At 35.9% G+C, this 20,894-nt stretch overlaps 1 protein-coding gene across 2 annotated transcripts in view; it reads left to right on the forward strand.

Annotated features, from left to right (window-relative positions):
* arhgap9 (Rho GTPase activating protein 9) overlaps nucleotides 1-20,894 on the forward strand; it is a 29,641-nt gene that overhangs the window by 2,767 nt on the left and 5,980 nt on the right. The window contains exons 2-16 of one of the 2 annotated variants that reach the window (XM_052600430.1): nucleotides 4,867-5,298; nucleotides 6,414-6,685; nucleotides 9,539-9,766; nucleotides 10,882-10,956; nucleotides 12,797-12,853; nucleotides 13,907-14,065; nucleotides 15,753-15,821; nucleotides 15,933-15,994; nucleotides 16,646-16,733; nucleotides 16,820-16,915; nucleotides 17,219-17,317; nucleotides 18,825-18,942; nucleotides 19,022-19,141; nucleotides 19,939-20,037; nucleotides 20,198-20,275. In XM_052600430.1, coding sequence (XP_052456390.1) covers nucleotides 4,944-5,298; nucleotides 6,414-6,685; nucleotides 9,539-9,766; nucleotides 10,882-10,956; nucleotides 12,797-12,853; nucleotides 13,907-14,065; nucleotides 15,753-15,821; nucleotides 15,933-15,994; nucleotides 16,646-16,733; nucleotides 16,820-16,915; nucleotides 17,219-17,317; nucleotides 18,825-18,942; nucleotides 19,022-19,141; nucleotides 19,939-20,037; nucleotides 20,198-20,275 — 1,975 coding nt within the window. In that variant the 5' untranslated portion in view covers nucleotides 4,867-4,943. The remainder of the gene's footprint in view (nucleotides 1-4,866; nucleotides 5,299-6,413; nucleotides 6,686-9,538; nucleotides 9,767-10,881; nucleotides 10,957-12,796; nucleotides 12,854-13,906; nucleotides 14,066-15,752; nucleotides 15,822-15,932; nucleotides 15,995-16,645; nucleotides 16,734-16,819; nucleotides 16,916-17,218; nucleotides 17,318-18,824; nucleotides 18,943-19,021; nucleotides 19,142-19,938; nucleotides 20,038-20,197; nucleotides 20,276-20,894) is intronic. The other variant, XM_052600431.1, reaches the window with a different exon arrangement.

Below are 20,894 nucleotides of genomic sequence, written 5' to 3' on the forward strand. Positions count from 1 at the left end.
TATAATACATTGTTAAATCTTTAGAAAGTGCAATGCATTAAAACAAACGACAAACAAAGCTGCAAATATCATAATGCATTTTAACCTAACAATTATTTATGAAAATATATAATGCATTACAATGGAGATTATGAATACCTATATAATGCATTATAAATAAAGGCTTTAAATGAAGAGTTACCAGATTTACTTACTTTTACTTTATTTAATTTATATTTAAACTAATGAAAGCAATATAATATAATTCATTAGAATACCTAATTGGCTTGTCACATTTTGTTTTTGGGGTTTGTGTTTTTAGTGTCTTATTTCACACATTATTATTTCACACTATTTATCTTTGTTGCCAATACAACTCAGTATCAGTACCAGTGATTTATATAATATTCTAGTTTTTATTTAGATTTTGAATCAGCTGTTATCTTTATTATTTTATTTTTAGTATTTTTTATTAGTTTATTTTTTTATTTTCTCTATATATCATTTATTTATTTATTTATTTATTCAGTTTTAGTTTGTGCATTTCAATCAGTAATTTTAATACTTTTTAATATATTTTTAATAGTTTTTATCTAATATTTATATTTTGTTTTAGCTTAACATTTTAACAAAAACATGTTTATTAATATTTTTAGTTTTGTTTGATGCTAACAACAAAGGAACGGGACTTATTATTATTATAACCCAGGCATTAATACATATTATACATTTCATATCATACAACCTAAGGTTAACCATTTGATTTAAATGTGACTCTTTAAATACTGTTGCATGAGCTGCACTGTAGAGTAAAGAAAGAAAGGCTTATGCTTTTTATAATGCAAATAGTGTCATTTTTCCTCTATCAGTATTTGCACAGTCGATGTGATGTATTTGCATGTAATCACTGTTGGTTCTCCATGACGTCTCTGTGTCTCCGAGCTGTTATCTCTTATATATGATAGTCTGATCTCACTAAGAGCTGCGTCAGAGAGTCATTACATGTCTTTTCTCTCACTTTTTATCAATTGAATGTGTCCTCGATGAACAGAAGCATGCACTTCTCACACATATAATAACTCTAGAAGTCCAGAGGTTTAATACCTTCTCAGAATGAGCCCAGATTAACGCCTGTTCCCTGAGATTGCATAATGATGACTAGTTAAGTTTGTGGATCCTGCAGTTCTGTAGTTTGTGGGTCACGACCGAGTGTGGCGTGTTTGTTTAGCAGCTCAGATGTTTAACCAGAAGTTTAGATGCGTTGATATTATTAGACATGGTTGCTGTCGCAGTGTGTGTGGTGGTGTCTTTGTGGTAGAATAGGAATATATAAAAATATATGAGGCACACTACAGAAGCCACAACCTCATACTTCAGCCCATATTACCGGATCAACTCGACAATATAGAGAGAAAACACACACACACACACACACATCAGCTCGCATCACTGATTCATCCATTGATTTGTGCTCGCTGTGTGTTTGTGTCACTGGAGAAAGTACACACTTCAAAGTGGACAACACACAATGCAGTCGTAACTATGTGCCTGTAAACGAGGTTAATCAATGAATTCACCAGTCAAACGGATGATAATGAGTTACTCTACTGTGTGTGTGTGTGTGTGTGTGTGTGTGTGTAGGGTAAATGTCTCGCTGATTTGAGATCATCGTAGACACTAAAGCAAAGCCTGTAATTATGAAGACAGTGAAAGTGAGTGCAGGAGTGTCCCAATCTTTGCATCACATCAAGTAATATCATCTTCCACGACTGACCAATCAGCTGCGCCGAAATATTTCAGGCGGAATTCTATTGGTGGATTCTGACACACAGATCCCGAGCTACACGGCAACAGGGCAGAAAGAGTGAAGGGCAAAACAAATCTCACACACAAACACACACACACACATACACACACACACACACACACACTCTCTCTCTTTCACACACACACACACTAACGGCACACATGCCACACACATAAACTTTTCTGAATGTCAAAAGCAATGTTCTCTTTCCTTAGTTTAGTTTAGTTTAGCCAGAAATGAAGATCGTGTCATCGTTTACTTGTCCTCGTGTCGTTACAAAACTGTAGGATTTTCTTCGGAGAAACACAAAAGCAGATGTTTAGCAGAATGTTCACGCTGCATTTTTCAGTGCATATGACTTGTGGGCTGTTGTTTTAGAACATATTAGAAACTTTGTAGAAAAGCCCTAGCAACCACCCAGAACACCCTGACAACCTCATAGAACACCTTAGAAACGCCCTAGCGACCACCTAGAACACCCTAGCAACTGTACAGCAGGTCCCGGCTACAGCACACAACACGCCTCACAGTTTCTGCCACTAATGTGAAATCTAGTTCAGCATTATTTTAAGTGAGTGTGTAGAGTCCAGACGCTGTGGGAGTGAACACACGCGTGTTGACGTGTTGAGACGGATCATGTCTGGTCTCTGTGTTCATGTGAGAGATCAGTGACCTTCACTCGTGGCACAGATGCAGCTTACAGCAGATCAGAGACGCTCTGCAGGAATCACTGGTTTCTGCCGCATGTGTGTGTGTGTCTGTCTGTGTGTCTGTCTGTGTGTGTGTGTGTGTGTGTGTGTGTGTCTCTTTCTGTGTGTCTGTCTGTGTGTCTGTGTCTGTGTCTGTGTGTGTGTGTGTGTGTGTGTGTGTGTGGGTGTGAGTGTTTGAGTGTTCTGATGTCTGGTGTGTGTGTGTGTGTGTGTGTGAGAGAGAGTGAGTGAGTGAGTGAGTGAGTGAGTGAGTGTGTGTGTGTGTGTTTATCTTTGAGTGTTTGTGTGTGTGTGTGTGTGTCTTTGAGTGTTTGTGTGTGTGTGTGTGTGTGTGTGTGTGAGTGTGTGTGTGTGTGAGTGTCTCTCTGTGTGTTTGTCTCTTTTTGTCTCTCTTTGTGTGTGTGTGTATGTGTGTGTGTGTGTTCTTCAGCTTGTGTGTGAACAGTGAGTCAGTGCATGTCTCTGCTCTCAGTGAATGCTGAAGGGAAGCTCTCTCTCTCTCTCTCTCTCTCTCTCTGTGTGTGCATGTGTGTGTGTGTGTGTGTGTGTGTCTCTCTCTCAGTGTGTTCTGGTGAAGCTGCTGTGTCTCTGTTGGACTCTGGTGCTGGTGAAGTGCGTGTGGTTTCCTGTTTTCTGCACGTTTTGTTTCATCTCCTTATTTCTCGCAGAGACAGTAACGTTTGCTCTTGCTATCGCACACATCTGTATTACTCTGACAGTGTAAGAGACGTCCGAGTGTCTGTGTGATAAAATCAGTGCTGAAACACACACAGACAGACGGAGCATGCGCGGAAAATCAGAGATTCAAAACCACATTTACAACTGGAAATACATTGAGTGTTTATTGGTTTGTAGTGTGTGTGTGTGTGTGTGTGTATAGAGAGAGAGAGCGTAATGCTTATTGTATTGCATGTTGTAATGAAAACAATTATCAAGAAATGCATAAAAGCATTTTCTCTAGGGGTCTCAGACGTTTGGAGCCTGTTACATTAAGAGTCATTTAGCTTCCTGCTTTATAGTGAGGATTATCAGAGCTGTCTGAGGATTATTAGTAAACCCAACAACCACACACACACACACAAACCCAATCCAACATACAGACAAAAAAGACAACACATTAACACAGAGAGAGACAAAAACAGGCACTCACACACACACACACACACACACTCTCTCTCTCACACACACACACACACACAAACACACTCTCACACACACATACACACACTCTCTCACACACACACACACACACACACACACTCTCTCTCTCACACAGACACACACACACACAAACACACTCTCACACACACATACACACACTCTCTCACACACACACACACACACACACACTGCTAGTGTAAAGCATGTGGTCTCTCGGTCCGTCAGCCATCAGTTCACACACCTCTGATGTCATCACCTCATTAACACACACTCGTTAGCATCAGCTGTGAGAACCAGAGGAAGTGATGTCATGTTTGTGCAGTTCTCTCCAGAGCAGATAGTGCAGTCTCGCTGATTATAAGACTATTGTTATGAATCAGATTTTGTCAGACATAAAATATTAAAGATTCTAGGCTAATTTTTCAATGCAATATAAATATGTCAGCATGTTTGACATTGTTTTTGTTTTAATTTAGAAGTGTTTATTTAATTATTAGCTTTTCACGGTGTACATCTCACAAACCGCAGTGTTTGATCTTTCTGTGCCTTGTGTCAGTTTTAAAATCTACCAGTAATCTTGTTAATAGATAAACAATTCTTATTCCAAAATTTAAGTACAAATTGCATTAATTTCCACAGTTTTTTATGAGCTGCATTTCATGTCCAGTCAATTAAATTGTATTATTAAAGGAATAGTTTAGCAAAAATGCTAATTTGCTGTAAATGTGCTCCTCCTCAGTTCATCTGAGATCAGGATGAGTTTGTTTCTTTGAAATGTAGCACTGCATCAGTGTCTCATAAACGGATGCTCTGCAGTGAATGGGTGCCGTCAGAATGAGAGTCTGATAAAAGCATCACAATAATCCACAGCACTCCAGTCCATCAGTGAACATCTGGAGAAGACAAAACCTGAAACACATCCAGCATTAAGATGATTTTAACTCAAACACATACAGTCTATAATCCAGAATAACACTTCCTCCAGTGAAACAGTGTTCTGGTCTGAATCAGGAGAGAAATCTGCACAGATCAAGCAGAGTTTAAACAAATCTGTGAGAGACAACAGCAGATGCACTTTTACACTGGAAGAAGTGTTATGTTTTTATCAGACTCTCATTCTGACGGCACCCATTCACTGCTGAGACACTGATGCAATGCTACATTTCTGTGAATATTACATCACGATTGTAACAAGCGTTTCTGTTTCAGATCATGGCGCTCGTGCCGTCTCGCTCCAGCGGTGTCTGTGTCCAGCGATCACCCTCCGTGTGTCTCTGAGAGGAACCATGCTGTCGGGAAGCTGGCGCCGGGGAACCGTGGTCCCGGGGTCCAGGCTGGGCAGTACTGTGGTTCTAGAAGCTCAGTATGATTACTCGTACCGTGCCACCGACGGCCGTCTGGTCTCCATACACGAGGGCGAGCGCTTTCTGCTGCTGAAGAAGACCAACGCGGACTGGTGGCAGGCGCGGAGGATCGGGGTCGGAGCAAAGGTCAAACCCATATATGTGCCAGCGACATACGTCATTGAGCTGCCGGTCAGCCAGTTCCGCCCCTCGCTGCCCTCCAGCCAATCAGCATCAGAGAGCTTCAAGATGATCCCACGAGGCTCCCTCACACCCTGTACGCAAACACACGGCTCGGGTAGATCTCGTGCACTCGCTTTTACAAATCCACCACCATTCAAGCTTTTATAAGAAGTCTGAGGATGCATTTATTTTATCAGAAAAACTGTGAAATATAATCAGAATGTAAACGCGGTGAATATCTGTTAAAGTGTAACCTATTGCTCTGAATTCCTCCAGTCTTCAGTGTCACATGATCTTCAGAAATCAGAATAATATGATGATTTACTGCTCGAGAAACATTTCTGATTATTAGCAATGTTGAAACATTAATGTTTTTGTAGAAACCGTGATGCATTTTATTTTTCAGGATTCACAGATAAACAGAAAGTTCAAAAGAACAGCATTTAGTTGAGATTTTAGAACATTATAAATGCTTTTACTGTCACTTTTCGGCAATTTAATGCATCCTTGATTAATAAAAGCATAATTTTTTTTTATCATATAAGCCCTCAAAGCTTTAAATGGTAGTTATATGTATATTTATGCATTGTATTACATGTATACTCAAAAATCATCCAAAAATGACAATTCTGTAATTAATCAGCACCATAAAAGTAGTTTATTTCACTAGGACTCTGAAATCTATTAATTATTTTGCTGCCAAAATAAAGTTCAAATTATGACCTTAAAAAGTAAAAAAAAATAAAAAAAATAATTTTAACATAAAATAAAAACTAATATTTAATATTATAAATATAAAATGCACGCAAGAATAAAATGTATTTAATGATTTAAAATTAAATATCAGTGTGCAAATATTAACTATTTAAATAAAGAATTTATTTTAATGTATAAATGTGATTGTACAAATACAAACACAATTTTTTCCTTAAGCAGTGTCATAAATATTGCAATGATTATAATGTGCTACAGAAATTACAGTATTAATAATACTACAGTGTTAGTGTTAGTGCATCGGAAAAATAACAAAAGAACATATATTTTGAGTACAAGAGGGAAGATGGCATCATTTTTGGTGAACAGTCTCTTTAAGGTCTACTTCGTGGTCCTGATATTTTAAGTTTGTGTTTCGATTCAATCAAAAGTTAGAGATCCTTGTTCCCGTTTGATTTCCGGGCGACCCGTCTCTTTAAGGTCTCTCTCTCCTGTTTTGTCTGTGGTTCCTCTCAGTGCCTGATAAGCAGTTCTGTCGTTCCATGGAGAATCTCAGCTGCAGCAGTGCCTTGATGGACCACCATAGAGGACGTTTCCCGACGTTACCCCTCTCCGGTTCCTCCGCTGTGCCCTCGGGTCACCTCTCGGTTCCCTGCGTCCCGATCGCCCGCAGCCAGAGCTCCAGCAGTCTGCCGCAGAACCCGTACCAGGACCCAGACCCGAGCAAATCCTACAGCCAGTGGGACGTGAACGCAGCCACACGCAGACACACGCAGACACACATCCAGGTAACAATCATTATATGTTTATAATCTCTGGTTATTACACTAATGAGCTCTTTCCCCTTCTCTCTGACTGTTTGACTGTGTGTTTCTGCTTCCCTCGTGTCTTTAAACACAATAATCAGGGATTACAGACACATTCAGGTCACAAGATACTCATTTCTCACCAAACGCTCGGATTCATGAAGAAAAGTGTAAATAAAACTAAGATGAATGGTGCACAAGAAATGATCATTTCTGTCTTTCTACTTCAACATTTAGTGTGTTTCTTTTTTATTTTAATTATTGAATTGGTTTTATTTTATTTTAAAAATGCATATATATATATATATATATATGTATGTTTTTTTTAATCATAAAATCATATTTTAAAAATGTACTTATTTTTTCAGTTATTAATAAATGACATGAACGTTAAGTGAGATATAATATGCAGACTAAAAATAAAATGTTGAAAATATGTTTACATTCAAATTATTTTCAAAATTAATTTATTTAGATTGATTAGAATCAGCAGAACTTTTATTCGGTACAAAAAAGAAAAAAGTATGAATGGTTAAAATATTGCTATGTGTGAATATACAAGCGATATTCAATTGGTTAAAAAATTGATTTATTGATGATAAATATATCAGTACAAATATAGATTGATGAATATATAATCAATGTTTACTAAAAAGTTGCTAGTAAATTTTAGAAATGCTTACAAAGAAATGGCACGTAACATTGAAATAAACATGACATTTTGAAGTATAAAGATTGAAATAGTATTTGCATATATATCAATTATAGCAATATGCATAAATATTTAATTTAAACAATGTTTATTTTTATTCAGTGGCAGAAACAAACTTCCAATAAGAAACAGTTTTTAATTATTTCCTGTGGTTTAAAGCTGAAAGCATCAGAAGTTTTTATTTATTTTACTGAATACATTTGTTATTCAAATTCTTGTTCTCGTTAAAACTATTTCTAAATAACATTTTTAAATATGCGCACATTCAGTTAAATGCCTAATATGTTTCGTCTCGTCACATTCATTCATGAATGATGTAAATAATAGTATTCTAGATTCAGAACAGTGAATTCTGAAAATAAAAAAGTCGATTAGTTGTTGTTTTTTTGAGATTGGCAAACAGAGCTTTCTAAAGAATTAATTTTTAGAATGTATTCTATTATATTCTCATTATATCAAACTTTATGAGAAATAAAAGCCTGCTATACATGTGCAAAAGATCTTTCAGATCGTCTAAAGGTAAATAAACTATTGCATTAAAAATTATATCTCTGACTATTATTTGATATGTCTCATGCATTAGTTTAACTCTATTAATTCTCAGTGTCTAATTTCTGCGCTTTAGAGTGGAAAAAGTTCTTTTTTTAACCGTTTTTTCCTGCAGCACAGCACCAACCTTTGAGCTTCGAGCCGATGTCAGAGAGAGAGACATCTGCTGTTTGTCTGTGGCATGACGCTCGCGTGGCCATATGGCATCACAGAGAGGAGTTATATAATCCAGATCCACAGCGTTCTCACCTCAGATTTACAGCACATAAACGCACCCTAATCCATCCGTCAGAGCTCTTAAGTGCACTCCAAAGTGCACTCAGTGACATCAGCAAACCTTTTGCATTCAGCTGTTTTATTGTTGGCTGGCTTCTCATGGTTTTTATTCCTTCTCTCTCTCTGTGTGTTGTTCATATTGTCATGCATGTCTGTGTTTTAGGCCACTTCCTCTTGACAGTTGTGGCTTCAAGCTGTTTTCTTACTTAGTGCATGAACGTCTGTAACCACACTGGCACACAACGCTCCCTTTTAGTCCTAAAATGCACTCTTTAGTTCATGTCTGTCCACATTTAAACCTGGATAATCTTGCATACGCATTAATTGGTCTCATACACAAATCAGACACACGCTAAGAGGATTGCATCAGAAAGCATGAACGAATGAACTGGAAAGAAATGCAGAAATTGCTTTTTAAACAGAGTTTAAATCCTGTGAGTGTTGCTGAAACAAAACAATGATTTAAAAGCAGAATTACATCAGCGTTGAGCTTGATCTCTGGATCTGAAATTGATCTTATTAACTAAAACTTGATAAAGATTAAATAAATGTAAATATTTGATGGAAATTAAGTAATATGAAACTGAAAAATAAGTTTAAGTAATAAAATTACTATATTGTGTACTATATTCAGAATAATTGTTGATAAAGCTGAAATTCAATATAAAATATGAAAATGAAAAACTAAAAGGAAACTGAAATAAGAAAACTGAAAATAAGTTGAAGTTTAAAAATGATCAAATCTAAAACTGAAACTAAGATTATTGAGAATCAGTTTTTAAATAAATTAAAATATAAAGTGGAAGTACAAAAATTACTAAAAATGAAACAGAAAAAGAAACAAGCTGTTAAAGCTGTTAAAAATATTCTGAGGATTTAAAACTGCATGAACAGCTTAAAAATTAGAAATGAGAAAAAACGGAACTTATTGTTAAAGTGCTAAAATAACTCGAACTACAACTGAAATAAGAAAAACTAAAACTATAAAAAAAAAATAGTAATTTACATAAAACGTAAAAATATATATAAAAAATAGAAATGAAATGATACTAAATAATAATAATAATAATAAGTGCTATAATTATAAACTTTAACGGATGTTAAAACGAATGTTTAAAAATTTTGCACATAAAATTACTCAAACAACAATTGAAACTGAAAATATTAAAATAAAATCCAATTCCAAAACTAAAGGTATTCAAATAGTATTAAATGTTATAATACAAGTGTGTGCTGCATTCCTAGTAAAATATGCACAATATTTCTGTCTAATCCCTCAAATGTTTCTCTCTCCTCAGATCTCGTCATCCGCCTACATTTCCCAGAATTCTCTGTCAGAGCAGGGGAAGCGGTGGGCGGAGCCTCCCAAGCCGTTGCCGGGTCAACGACCCCTGCAGACGCTGCAGCTGTGGGAGCAGTACCGTGACCCCGGCACCGGACGCTTTTACTACGTCAACACCGTGACCGAGGAGCGCTCGTGGAAACCTCCACGCAGAGCCCGTGAGAGCCACGCCCACCAAAACAAGGTGAGCGGCCAATCAGATTCCAGAACTAACGACTGTTGACCAATCAGAGGCATCCAATCATGTGTCTGTGTGCTGAAGCCTGTTAGAATTCATTTATAGGAGTCTAAAATTCAATATATGAGGGCAAAAAATAAGTGACTCTTTTATATTTCTATGATATGAGTTTATCAATATCACACCAGCTGTTTTTACCCAATATCTGCAAATGTGATATTAATTTTATACACAGTTCAATAAACAAGAAGTTAATACTATGGCTCACAATATTGTCTGTTTTTGCTCAAAGTTTCCAAAGCCACAGAAGATCTGTCGAGCGTCTCTGATGAACACACAGCAGTGATTCATTAGTGAACGAGTCGTTTTGAGCTAATCGAGAGAGTCAGAGATTCAGTGATTCTTTCATACAGAGTCACTTGCTTTATATTTAAATGAATTAGCCTTTTGAACAAATCGGTTGAGTGAACGATTCAATGACTCATTCATACAGATTCACTTGCTTTATATCTGAATGAATTTGCCTTTTTTAACAAATCGGTTGAGTGAACGATTCAATGACTCATTCATACAGATTCACTTGCTTTATATCTGAATGAATTTGCCTTTTTGAACAAATCGTGGAGTGAACGATTCAATGACTCATTCATACAGAATCACTTGCTTTATATCTGAATGAATTAGCCGTTTGGACAAATCGGTTGAGAGAACGATTCAATGATTCATTCATACAGATTCACTTGGTTTATATCTGAATGAATTACCTTTTTGAATGAATTGGTTGAGCGAGTGATTCAATGACTGATTCATACAGATTCACTTGCTTTATATCTGAATGAATTAGCCGTTTAGACAAATCGGTTGAGAGAACGATTCAATGATTCAATCATACAGATTCACTTGGTTTATATCTGAATGAATTACCTTTTTGAATGAATTGGTTGAGTGAACGATTCAATGACTCATTCATACAGAGTCACTTGCTTTATATCTGAATGAATTACCTTTTTGAAGGAAGTGGTTGAGCAAATGATTCAATGACTCATTCATGCCACTTGCTTTATATCTGAATGCATCTTCTAATGCACATCTCTCTCTCTGTCTGTCTGGTGTGTTTTTAGGTCGGGGCAGTTCAGCGTGACATCAGACACCTGTCACTCCCATTAAAGAACTCAGGAAGCAGCCCAATGCACAGGGTACAGTGTGTGTGTGTGTGTGTGTGTGTGTGTGCGTGTGTGTGTGTGTGTGTGATGTTGTGCTGTGTGAATGTAGACCATCTATCTGATGATCTACTGTCAAAAGGAAGTCCATAACTAATAGACAAACGCAGAGATTATATGAACAAAGAGCTTTAGAGACACTGGAAACTCACAGTCGCACAGATTGTTGTGGCCGTTGCGGGAGAATCTGCTCATGTCACGGATTAGAAGAGGAAACACATCCAAATTAAAAAAGGGATTACACTCTCTAACACGCATTTATTTATTTATTAAATCTCTACAAACTGATTTTTGGGACTGACAGTCGTACTGATCTATTTCATACAACAGCAGACCAGTTACTATTATTAACTTAAATTATTGAATATTGAAATAAAGCTTAGATTAAATTTTATTAATTGAATGTGACATTAGCAACTAAATGATATAAAATAAGATTAAGTTGAAGTACTAAAAGGACAAATAAATAATACATGAAAAAAGCATGGAAAAAATAAAAAAAAATTAAAATTAATAAGAGATTTAAATTTAAATAAATTATTAAATTGTAAAAATTCTAATAAAACGCATACATATATGAAAGTGAAAAAAATAAATATATATTATATATCAAAATCCTAAACAATAAATTTTTTAAAATCTAAATAAATTATTGCAATTAAATTCTTTGTTTATGAAACCTGAAATATAAACAGATATTTTTGTTAATTAACAATAATTTTGTTTGATAAAAAATATTTAAAATTAAATATTCAAAAATATTTTTCAATTTAAATAAATGAAGGTAAAAATGAATTAAAAATATTTATAAATTCTATAATAGAAACATAACACAAAAATAACACTGTAGCAGACAGAAGCAGATAAAACAGATTGTGTCTATTTCTATTGAGTCCTGAAAGTTTTAATTTTCTAGTTTTATTCTTTCTCTGTCCGTACAGTTGCTCCTATTCTCAGCTCCGAGAGATTTGATTGATCATTAGTCATTGATGGTGTTCATATCAAATATCTAGTTTATGACTAGATCTGTTTATACAGCAAGCAAACCCACTGTAAATGTCAGCTTCAGTGTGAACGGCTAAACCGAAGTCAATCCGCTTCTCGAACTCGCCTGTAATCCGTAATGACAAACCAGATGAAGATAGTAAACATCAAGACTTGCTATTGGCTCCTGAAGGATTTAGTGGCATATAAATGATAGTATATGTGCATTCTAGAGCTTCTGGAGCGAGTCTGGTTCGTAACAGAAGCGTGTTTGATCAGAGCTGTGTGAATGAAGCCAGAGATGACGGAGTCTCAGTTAAAGAAGAGCTCTTTTCATGCGAGTGTGAATTTGACTTTCACACCCATCTCGACTCAACTTCCTCATCGACACAAACGGTTCGAAGCTGGTGTCTTCCTCCTGTGAAGAGGAAGTGGAGTTCGCATTGAGCTGATAGATAGATAGAGGAGCCGGTGACTTTCTGAAGACGCTGGATTAAAGATGGCTCTCGCTGGATTACGGGAGATCTGCGGCTCTGTAAGTCATCTTTAAAGAGGAAGAAACGCAGAGTTTCACATCTGACAGAACTTAGATCCACACAGACGGCATTGTTTTATTTAATGCGTCCTCAATAGGAACAAAAGCATGTTAAAAGCGTTTATTGCTCTGATTGTTTCTGAAGTGAGTGTCGGTGTGTTTTGATTTAATTTGGCGTTTCGGAGAGCTTTGGTAAACGGTTTTGCATCCCACTTATGGTCAGCTGTTCTTCTATTCTCTTCCATTGACTGTCATCTGTAAACTTTCTCAAATCAACCGGTTGACCTTCTCTTTCAGCTCTCGCCTGACCTCTCCTACATTACCCATAATGCCAACGGCTGGCAGCTGAGCCAGGTATCTATCTATCCATCTATCTATCTTCCAGTTTCACTAAATTCTATCATTTTCCAGGATTAAATAAATATGAAATCCTTGTCTTCTTAATGCAATATCAAAACAACCAATAGTACTTTATGTTTACACTGACCATGTATTTAATGTAATGCTGTGCAACGATTATTTTTTTATTAATCGCACGATTGTCTGCAATTAATCGCATTGTCATGCACAAAATTCAACAATGCATTCAAAAATAGTGAATTGTGCACTTTTTCATCTAAAAGTACTGCTCTATGAACAAAAGTGCAATAACATTTTGGTTTGCAAACACTTTAAACAAATAAGGTGCTTTTTTACAGCAGTGTTTCTTTTTACATACTAGTAGCAGTTAAAATATTTAATATATTGTGCATCAATATATCTAATAAACGATTATAATATTTATTGTGAATCTCAATTTATAACATTAATGCAATCCGATCGTTTGATTATCTTGCACTTTTACGGTTAGATTTTTTTAAATTACATTTTAATTTAGAATTTATTCAGATCTCGGTGATTTTTACATTTTTTGCAAAATATCTACCATAAAATGTAGTCATTATTTTTCAGATTTGGTGTATATTTTATTATTTATTTTCTGTTCAGACCATCAGTCAAACTTCATGAAGCTCAAGGACCTTTAATTTCACCTTCTGTTTTGCTAAAAATCTCCTCACTCTCAGATTGTTCAGCTCGTTTCAAGTTTGATTGGACGTAAGAGAAATGCATTGCCTCTATCTTTCCGTGTCCCTGTATTTGTGCTCTTGTTTTTGGGCCGTGTGCGTGTGATCCCGGTCTAATCCGCAGCATATGGAGGAATCACAGTCACACGCCTCACTGGGGGTTCAGTCTGTCCGTTAAGCTGCTTTTGACCTGTAACCGAGTCTGCTAATTGAGTTGAGTGATTGGAGGATAAACACATTAAACCCAACATTACTGAAATGAAGTGAGGCGGATGTAATGTGACTGGACTGAATCTAATGTAATTGAATTGAGTGATGCTAACCTGATATCGTCCCGATGCAGAGCATGCAGCACGCTGCGTCATCTGACGTGCTCAGCTCCGCCTCCAGCATGTTTGACGACGCCCATCGCAGGAACTCTGCCTTAGCAGGGGGCGTGGCATGTGTGAGCCACTCCCACCCCATGTTCCTGCCCTTACAGCGAGCTTCTGCAAACGGCAAGGTGAGAGGAACTGTGTTTCAGGGCTTGTTTCACACATGCTCAAACCCTTATTCCCATTCGTCTCAGTAATACCAGTTGATGTATAACACCTGTGTGCCCTCTGTGATTGAGTCTGTCACCTGAGCTGTCATTGCCATTTGACTAATTACTCAGGGGCTGCAATCCTGATTGGCTGGAAGGCAGCAGACCAAAACAAAACAAAAAAAAAACACTAAAATAAAAAAAATAAAACACTAAACTAAACTAAAAAAATAAAATGAATTGTGATACTTATTCCAAAATATTTACTGTAAGAATGTGGTTAAATTAAATTGTTTATGAATATTTATAGATAAATATATAATTTTTACATTTATTCCAAAATATTAACTAATAAAAAGATTTTAAAAAAAAATCAGATTTTGTGTATATTTCAGATGTTCTGTTCTTTTTAAATAACCTAATATAACTTAAATACATTTAATTAATACATAAATAAATAGTCAGGGTTTGGCAAGGAGGAACTCAAATGCAGACAGGAATCACAACACAAAGGGTTTATTAAACACAAAAAGGGGAAAACAAAATCCACGAGGGGGAAAACAAGGACTAGGGCAGATTCAAAATAATTTAACAGGACTATGTTGACACCATAAGCAAAAGACTCAAAACACTAGAACACTAACTACAAATAAACACTCACGGATATACAAAGACTTCTCTAAGGGCTGACAAGTAGAAACACATAAGGAGACACTCACAAGTAGGAACAATCTCAGTGTGGAACAATGAACCGACGAAAGACAGAGCACACTAGGGGATCTAAATAGGAGAACTAATTAAGACACAACAGGTGGCACAGGTACGGCAATCACGGCAAGACTAGGATAACAAGGGGGCGGGGCAAGGGAACAAGACAACACAAGCACATGGCCCAAAGACAAGACCATGTGCTTGTACACAAAACACGGGTCTGTCATGATCCTGCCTCAAGACTAGAGAAAAGTCAGGACATGAAGGCAGAATCATGACAGAAATATACATTTTTACATGTATTCCAAAATATTAGCTATAAGAATGTGGTTAAATAAATAAATAAATAAATAAAATACATTGTCTATTAATATTTATAAATAAATATTTTTTTTTTTTTTTTTTTGTTACATTTATTCCAAAATATTAACTATAAGAGTGTGGTTAAAATAAATAAATAAATAACTCATTAAATTGTTAATAAATATTTATCAATAAATAAATAAACTTTACATTCATCACAAATTATTAACTATGAGAATGTGGTATGAATTTTAGGATTTTGTGTATATTTTATGTATGCTGTTCTTTTTAATACCCAATGTCTGCTCTGACTTATCAACGTTATCAGATGCCATGATGGTGGCAAAAATATTTATTAAATAAATGAATATATAATAAATAAGTGATTTCACAGTTTTAAGAGTCTTCAGTAAAGAATGAATGACTTCTGAAACTACTGTAATATAATTAAATATTTGTGGTTAATATGCACGCAAAAAAAAAGTCAGAAAACACATCTACCTTGCTGTTAGGTGATGCATGATGGATTTATTCATTTGTTTCATTGCATGTGCTGTTTCATGAAAGACATGTTTTAATGGTGGCAGAGGATGAGGAAAAGGCAGATTATGAGGTCTTGATCATATTTCTATATTTCTTCTCCTCTCTACAGTCAGATTACAGACTGGTGACAGAACCTTCTTCATCTGGGAGCTCACCAGACAGTGAAGGAGTCACACCGGTGAGAAACACAACAACACGAACACATGAAGCTACAATACTGAGGAAAAATACTAAATATGTCAAAAAAACCTCACTCACTCACACACACTGACCGCTTGTGTCATGACAGGAACTGGAAAAGGCCGGTCTGCTCAACAAAACCAAGATAGCAGAAGGAGGCAGGAAACTGAGGTGAGCTTATCTACACACACACACACACTTTCTAAAACACGCGAACACACACAAGACCTTAAACCCCCTTCAGATGGATCGAGATTACAGGCAGAATTTGGCTTGTGCTGAAAAACCCATCCTCTTAATCAGCATTTTTGTCTTGTTTTTCGGTTAAAATGTCTCAGCATCTTTCAAACAAGATCTCAAAGGTTCTGGAGAAACAAAACTGCAAAAGATATTTGGACCTGTTCTGTCTTAAAGTGTTTTTTTTTCTACCAGACTGGCAGATTTTTCTTCTTGTTTTAAGCATAAAAAGTATAAAAGGTTAATGTTATCCGGTCAGATATGTGGAGTGTATGTATTTAATTTACTAACATTTTTGAGCCATTTAGGCATCAATTAAATTAAATTAAATTAAATTAAATTAAATTAAATTAAATTAAATAATTTATTTTTACATTTATTTAAAAATATTTAACATATAAATGTAGTAATATTTTTCAGATTTTTTAATATATTCTTCATAAATATACAATAAATTTTGAGCCGTTTACAGTAGGAAAGACAATAAATAGGTAGTGTTGACCTTTTGACCTCTGGTTGGTGCGCCTCTCTATACTATTTACTACTTACCTGGAGCAAGAATGACGTCTTTTGTGTCATTTTCAGGAAAAACTGGAACCCGTCATGGGTGGTGCTGGTGGGAAACAGTCTCGTCTTCTTCAAAGACCCCAAAAGCCAGAATCCTGACAGCTGGGTGAGAGACGAACAGGGGATGCCATGGAGTCAAATCCACATCTAATGCTGTAAAAATGAAATATTTGTGAATGTGTGTGCGTGCAGAAGCCGGGTAACAGCTGTCCAGAGAGCAGCGTGGATCTGAGAGGAGCTCAGCTTCAGTGGACCAACGATCTGTCCAGCAAGAAAAACGTCTTCAAGGTGAAAGTCAGATCTCTGAGACAGAAGTGACATGAAGGAGAATGTCTCAAACCGTGCTCATATTTGTCAAATATGCAATCAAATATGATTTTATGTGTTTCCCAAAAGGAGCATCTGTGACAAAGTAAATGTAGCAATGATTAATGTGTGTGTCTTTCTGTGTGAGCCATTGACAGAGTAACATTTAGTGTTTAATTTCTCAGTAACTTCCTCTGTTATAAATTTAAATTGTGATAAAATGCTGAACGGAACAACACTTCATGTGCGGTGTGTGTGTGTGTGTGTGTGTGTGTGTGTGTGTAGCTGAGGACGGTTACGGGAAATGAGTTCTTGCTGCAGTCGGACACAGAGTCACTCATCAGAGAATGGTACAGAACCATCCAGAACGTCATCCACAGACTGGTGAGTCTGAAACACACACACACACACACACACACACACACACACACACACACACACACAAACACACACACACTCAGACAAATACGTTAAATAATAAAGTGTGATAATATTATAATTTAATATAAACAATTTTTATTACAGTTTTTTTCAACTGCTTACACACATTTTCCAAAGTTTTCCTCTTTTTTTCAAAACGTAACACACAAATTCGAGAATTGCACACACGAGATGCAAAATGCCTCACATCTCTTTCAAAGTGAAACATCACAGTCAAAAGATCACAAACATATTTCAAAAGCAAACATTTGTCTTCCGTTGTAAACACCTTTACCATAATCTTATATTTCTGATTATGTCATATACACACTGTTATTCAAAACCTAAAGCTCTTCTTTTAAAAGCTCACATCTACATGACTGAATGTCATTGGGAGAGAGCTGTTGAATATATAAAGTAAAAACAAAAGCAAAATTGAAACCAAACTTTATTTTTTTTGCTCTTTGTGGTTGTAAATGTAGCATTAGTGTACACCGTTTGAAAAGAAAAAAAATATGTAGTGTTGTAGCCTGTAGTGTAAAAGCAAACATGATGTGTGTGTTTGCGTGTGGAGATGGTTGTGTGTATCTAGCTCCATCTCTCCTCCTCCAACATACATTTGATTGGTTGTGTTTATAAAAGGAAATCAAGAAACTTCCTGTCAGATTTTTGTGTGTTGCATAGAAAATTGTGTGTTGTGTTTTGCAAAAAGTGTTTAACGAAATTGAAAACCCTGAGTAAAAGGCCAAAAATGTGTGTATGGTTTTGCAGATTTAGCATGTGGTTCTGGTGTTTGAGTGTCAGGTTAGTAATAATTTTGTGTGCAAGCAGTGGCAGGTTGCTGGTTTTCTCTCTGCAGAGTGAGGCGAGTCGGGGATGTTTCGCATTTTTCTGGCAATGCGTAGCCTAAAGTTATGATTTCAAAATACATACAAATTTGGAAATATAACTTCAATCTAAAACAGCTGTTTTCTGTGTGAATCTCTGTTAAAGTGTAATTTATTTCTGTATTTTCAGCAGTCTTCGGTGTCACATGATCTTCAGAAATCAGAATAATATACAAATTTTCAGCTTGAGAAACATTTCTGATTATTATCAATGTTGGAAACATTAATATATTTGTGGAAACTGTGATACATTTTATTTTTCAGGATTCCCAGATGAACAGAAAGTTCAGCAGAACAGCGTTTATTTATAGTCACATTCTAATCAGTGTTACTTTTAAAAGTACTGCGTTACAATATTGCGTTACTTCCTTAAAAAGTAACTAATTCTGTTACTTTGTTACTTTTTATGGAAAGTAAAGCCTTGTGTTACTTTTTCTTTTCTGTCAAGGTCACAAAGAAACACAAATCTTTTTCACCTTTCAGGGAAACAAAAGAAACACAGAAGTTCTGTAAATGTTCAGGAATCTGATTGTGTGACCCGTTACTTGTAATGCGTTTCTGAATGTGTTTTGTGTGTGCCGCAGGATAAGGAGAATCCTCTGGATAATGTGCTGCAGTATTCTCTGAGGAGAGCCGGATCGGTCGAGATGTTGGATCAGAGCGGAGACGAGGACGAGAATCGCGCCGGACGCAAGACGTCGCGTAAGTTTGGCCGTCGTGCTGATCTTCTGAACATCACAGACCTGACGCAGTGTTCTCAGACGCTCTCTTCTCTCCGCAGTCCCTCGCTCCGCGTCTAACCTGGAGAACTCGGAGCACAAGCGTGTGAAGAGCCGCTTGAAGAAGCTGATCCTCCGGAGACCTCCGCTGCAGACGCTGCAGGAGAAAGGACTCATCAAAGGTCAGACAAACTATCATATATCTCCTACCATAAACATATCAAAACTTAATGTTTAATTAGTAATATGCATTGCATAGAACTTAATCTGAACAAGCTTAAAGATGATTTTCTCAATATTTAGATTTTTTTGTTCCCTCAGATTCCAGATTTATAATAGTTGTATCTCAGACAAATATTGTACAGTCCGAACAAACCACACATCACTGGAGAGATGATTAATTATTATGCATTTCAGTTGACACCTAAGAGACTTAAGTGTTGTGCTCCAGGGTCACAAATCATTTTATTTACATATTATAATAAGCCATTTTACTTATATTATTTAAAATAGTTGTATTGATATTAATGGCTATGACTGAATATATGGAAATAGAGAACTTGTCAAATGTTTGGAAACATTACAGTGTTGCTACACTGTAACTTTAACCTTTAATTTGTTGTTTAATTCAATGCAATTTCTTTGCAATTTCTGATTTCTGATACTTTTTGTATCATAAAGGGTTATTAAAAGGTTATAATGATTAATAGTGTGCGTTGTAATACATTGTATCTTTTCGTAGATAATTACAACCAAATTCAGAATGCATAATGTAACAAAGACTCATTAAAGTGTTATAATGTATTAACTGTGCTTACAGTTATTCATGAGATTGTACGATGCATTATAAGGTGCATATTTAATGCATTTAAACCACTTTTCTTATGCATTACACAAAAAGGCTTTAAAGTAAAGTGTTAGCAGATTTTTTGAAAGTTGTAGAGTGATTTTTCTGGATTGGCTCTGTGTCTGATCTCAGATCAGGTGTTCGGCTGTGCGCTGGAGCTGCTGTGTGAGCGAGAGAAAAGCGTCGTCCCTCAGTTCGTCAGGAAGTGCACCGAAGCCGTGGAGAGAAGAGGTGCGTTCACTCGCTCACTAACACTGCTTTGTGTTGAATAAAACCTGAGCGTGAGTCATTGTGATGCTGAGTTTGAGAGTGAATCCGAACGAATCGACTCTGCATGATTCATTAGTAAAACTGTTTTTTAAAACTCTTATCTTAATGACGTCTTATTCAGGTTTGGAGACTGATGGGATTTACAGAGTCAGCGGGAATCTGGCCGTCATTCAGAAGCTGCGCTTCGCTGTCAATCACGGTGAGAGAGAGTCGATATACATCATCAATATCATACTCATAACCATCATTCAGTGCAATCAAAACAGAATACATGTCCTGGTCTCACTGTGAATGATTTGTGCCAACTAGCACCAACAGCTTTTTTGAGATGACATATACAGTCAAACTTATTAAGTGCCGTCAAACAATTAATTGTGATTAAATGCATTCAAAAAAATTTTTTTTACAAAATATATGTACTGCATGTGTTTCTGAGGTATTTATAAGTACACACACATGCATGTATATATTAAAAAAATCTTTACATGTATATATCTTTTTTTTCTTAAATATATACATGCATGATATGTGTGTTTTTATATATAAATAATTAAATACATAATAAATACATGCATAATAGATATACACAGTACACACTTATATATTATGTAAACAAATATGTTTATTTTGGATGCAATTAATCGTTTGACAGCACTAGAAATAATTTAATGATTTGAAAAATAAAAGAGATGCTTTTGATTTGGGACCAGTTTGCTGGTTTTTAGTTACTGATAAATGTACATTTGCCATGATTTAACAGTCGAATGTTTTTTCCACAGTGACGGGTTTGAGTGGTTGAATACTTCACTGTGTAAAAA

This window comes from Carassius gibelio, chromosome A6 (genome assembly GCF_023724105.1).
Source record: "Carassius gibelio isolate Cgi1373 ecotype wild population from Czech Republic chromosome A6, carGib1.2-hapl.c, whole genome shotgun sequence".
NCBI lineage: Eukaryota > Metazoa > Chordata > Actinopteri > Cypriniformes > Cyprinidae > Carassius > Carassius gibelio.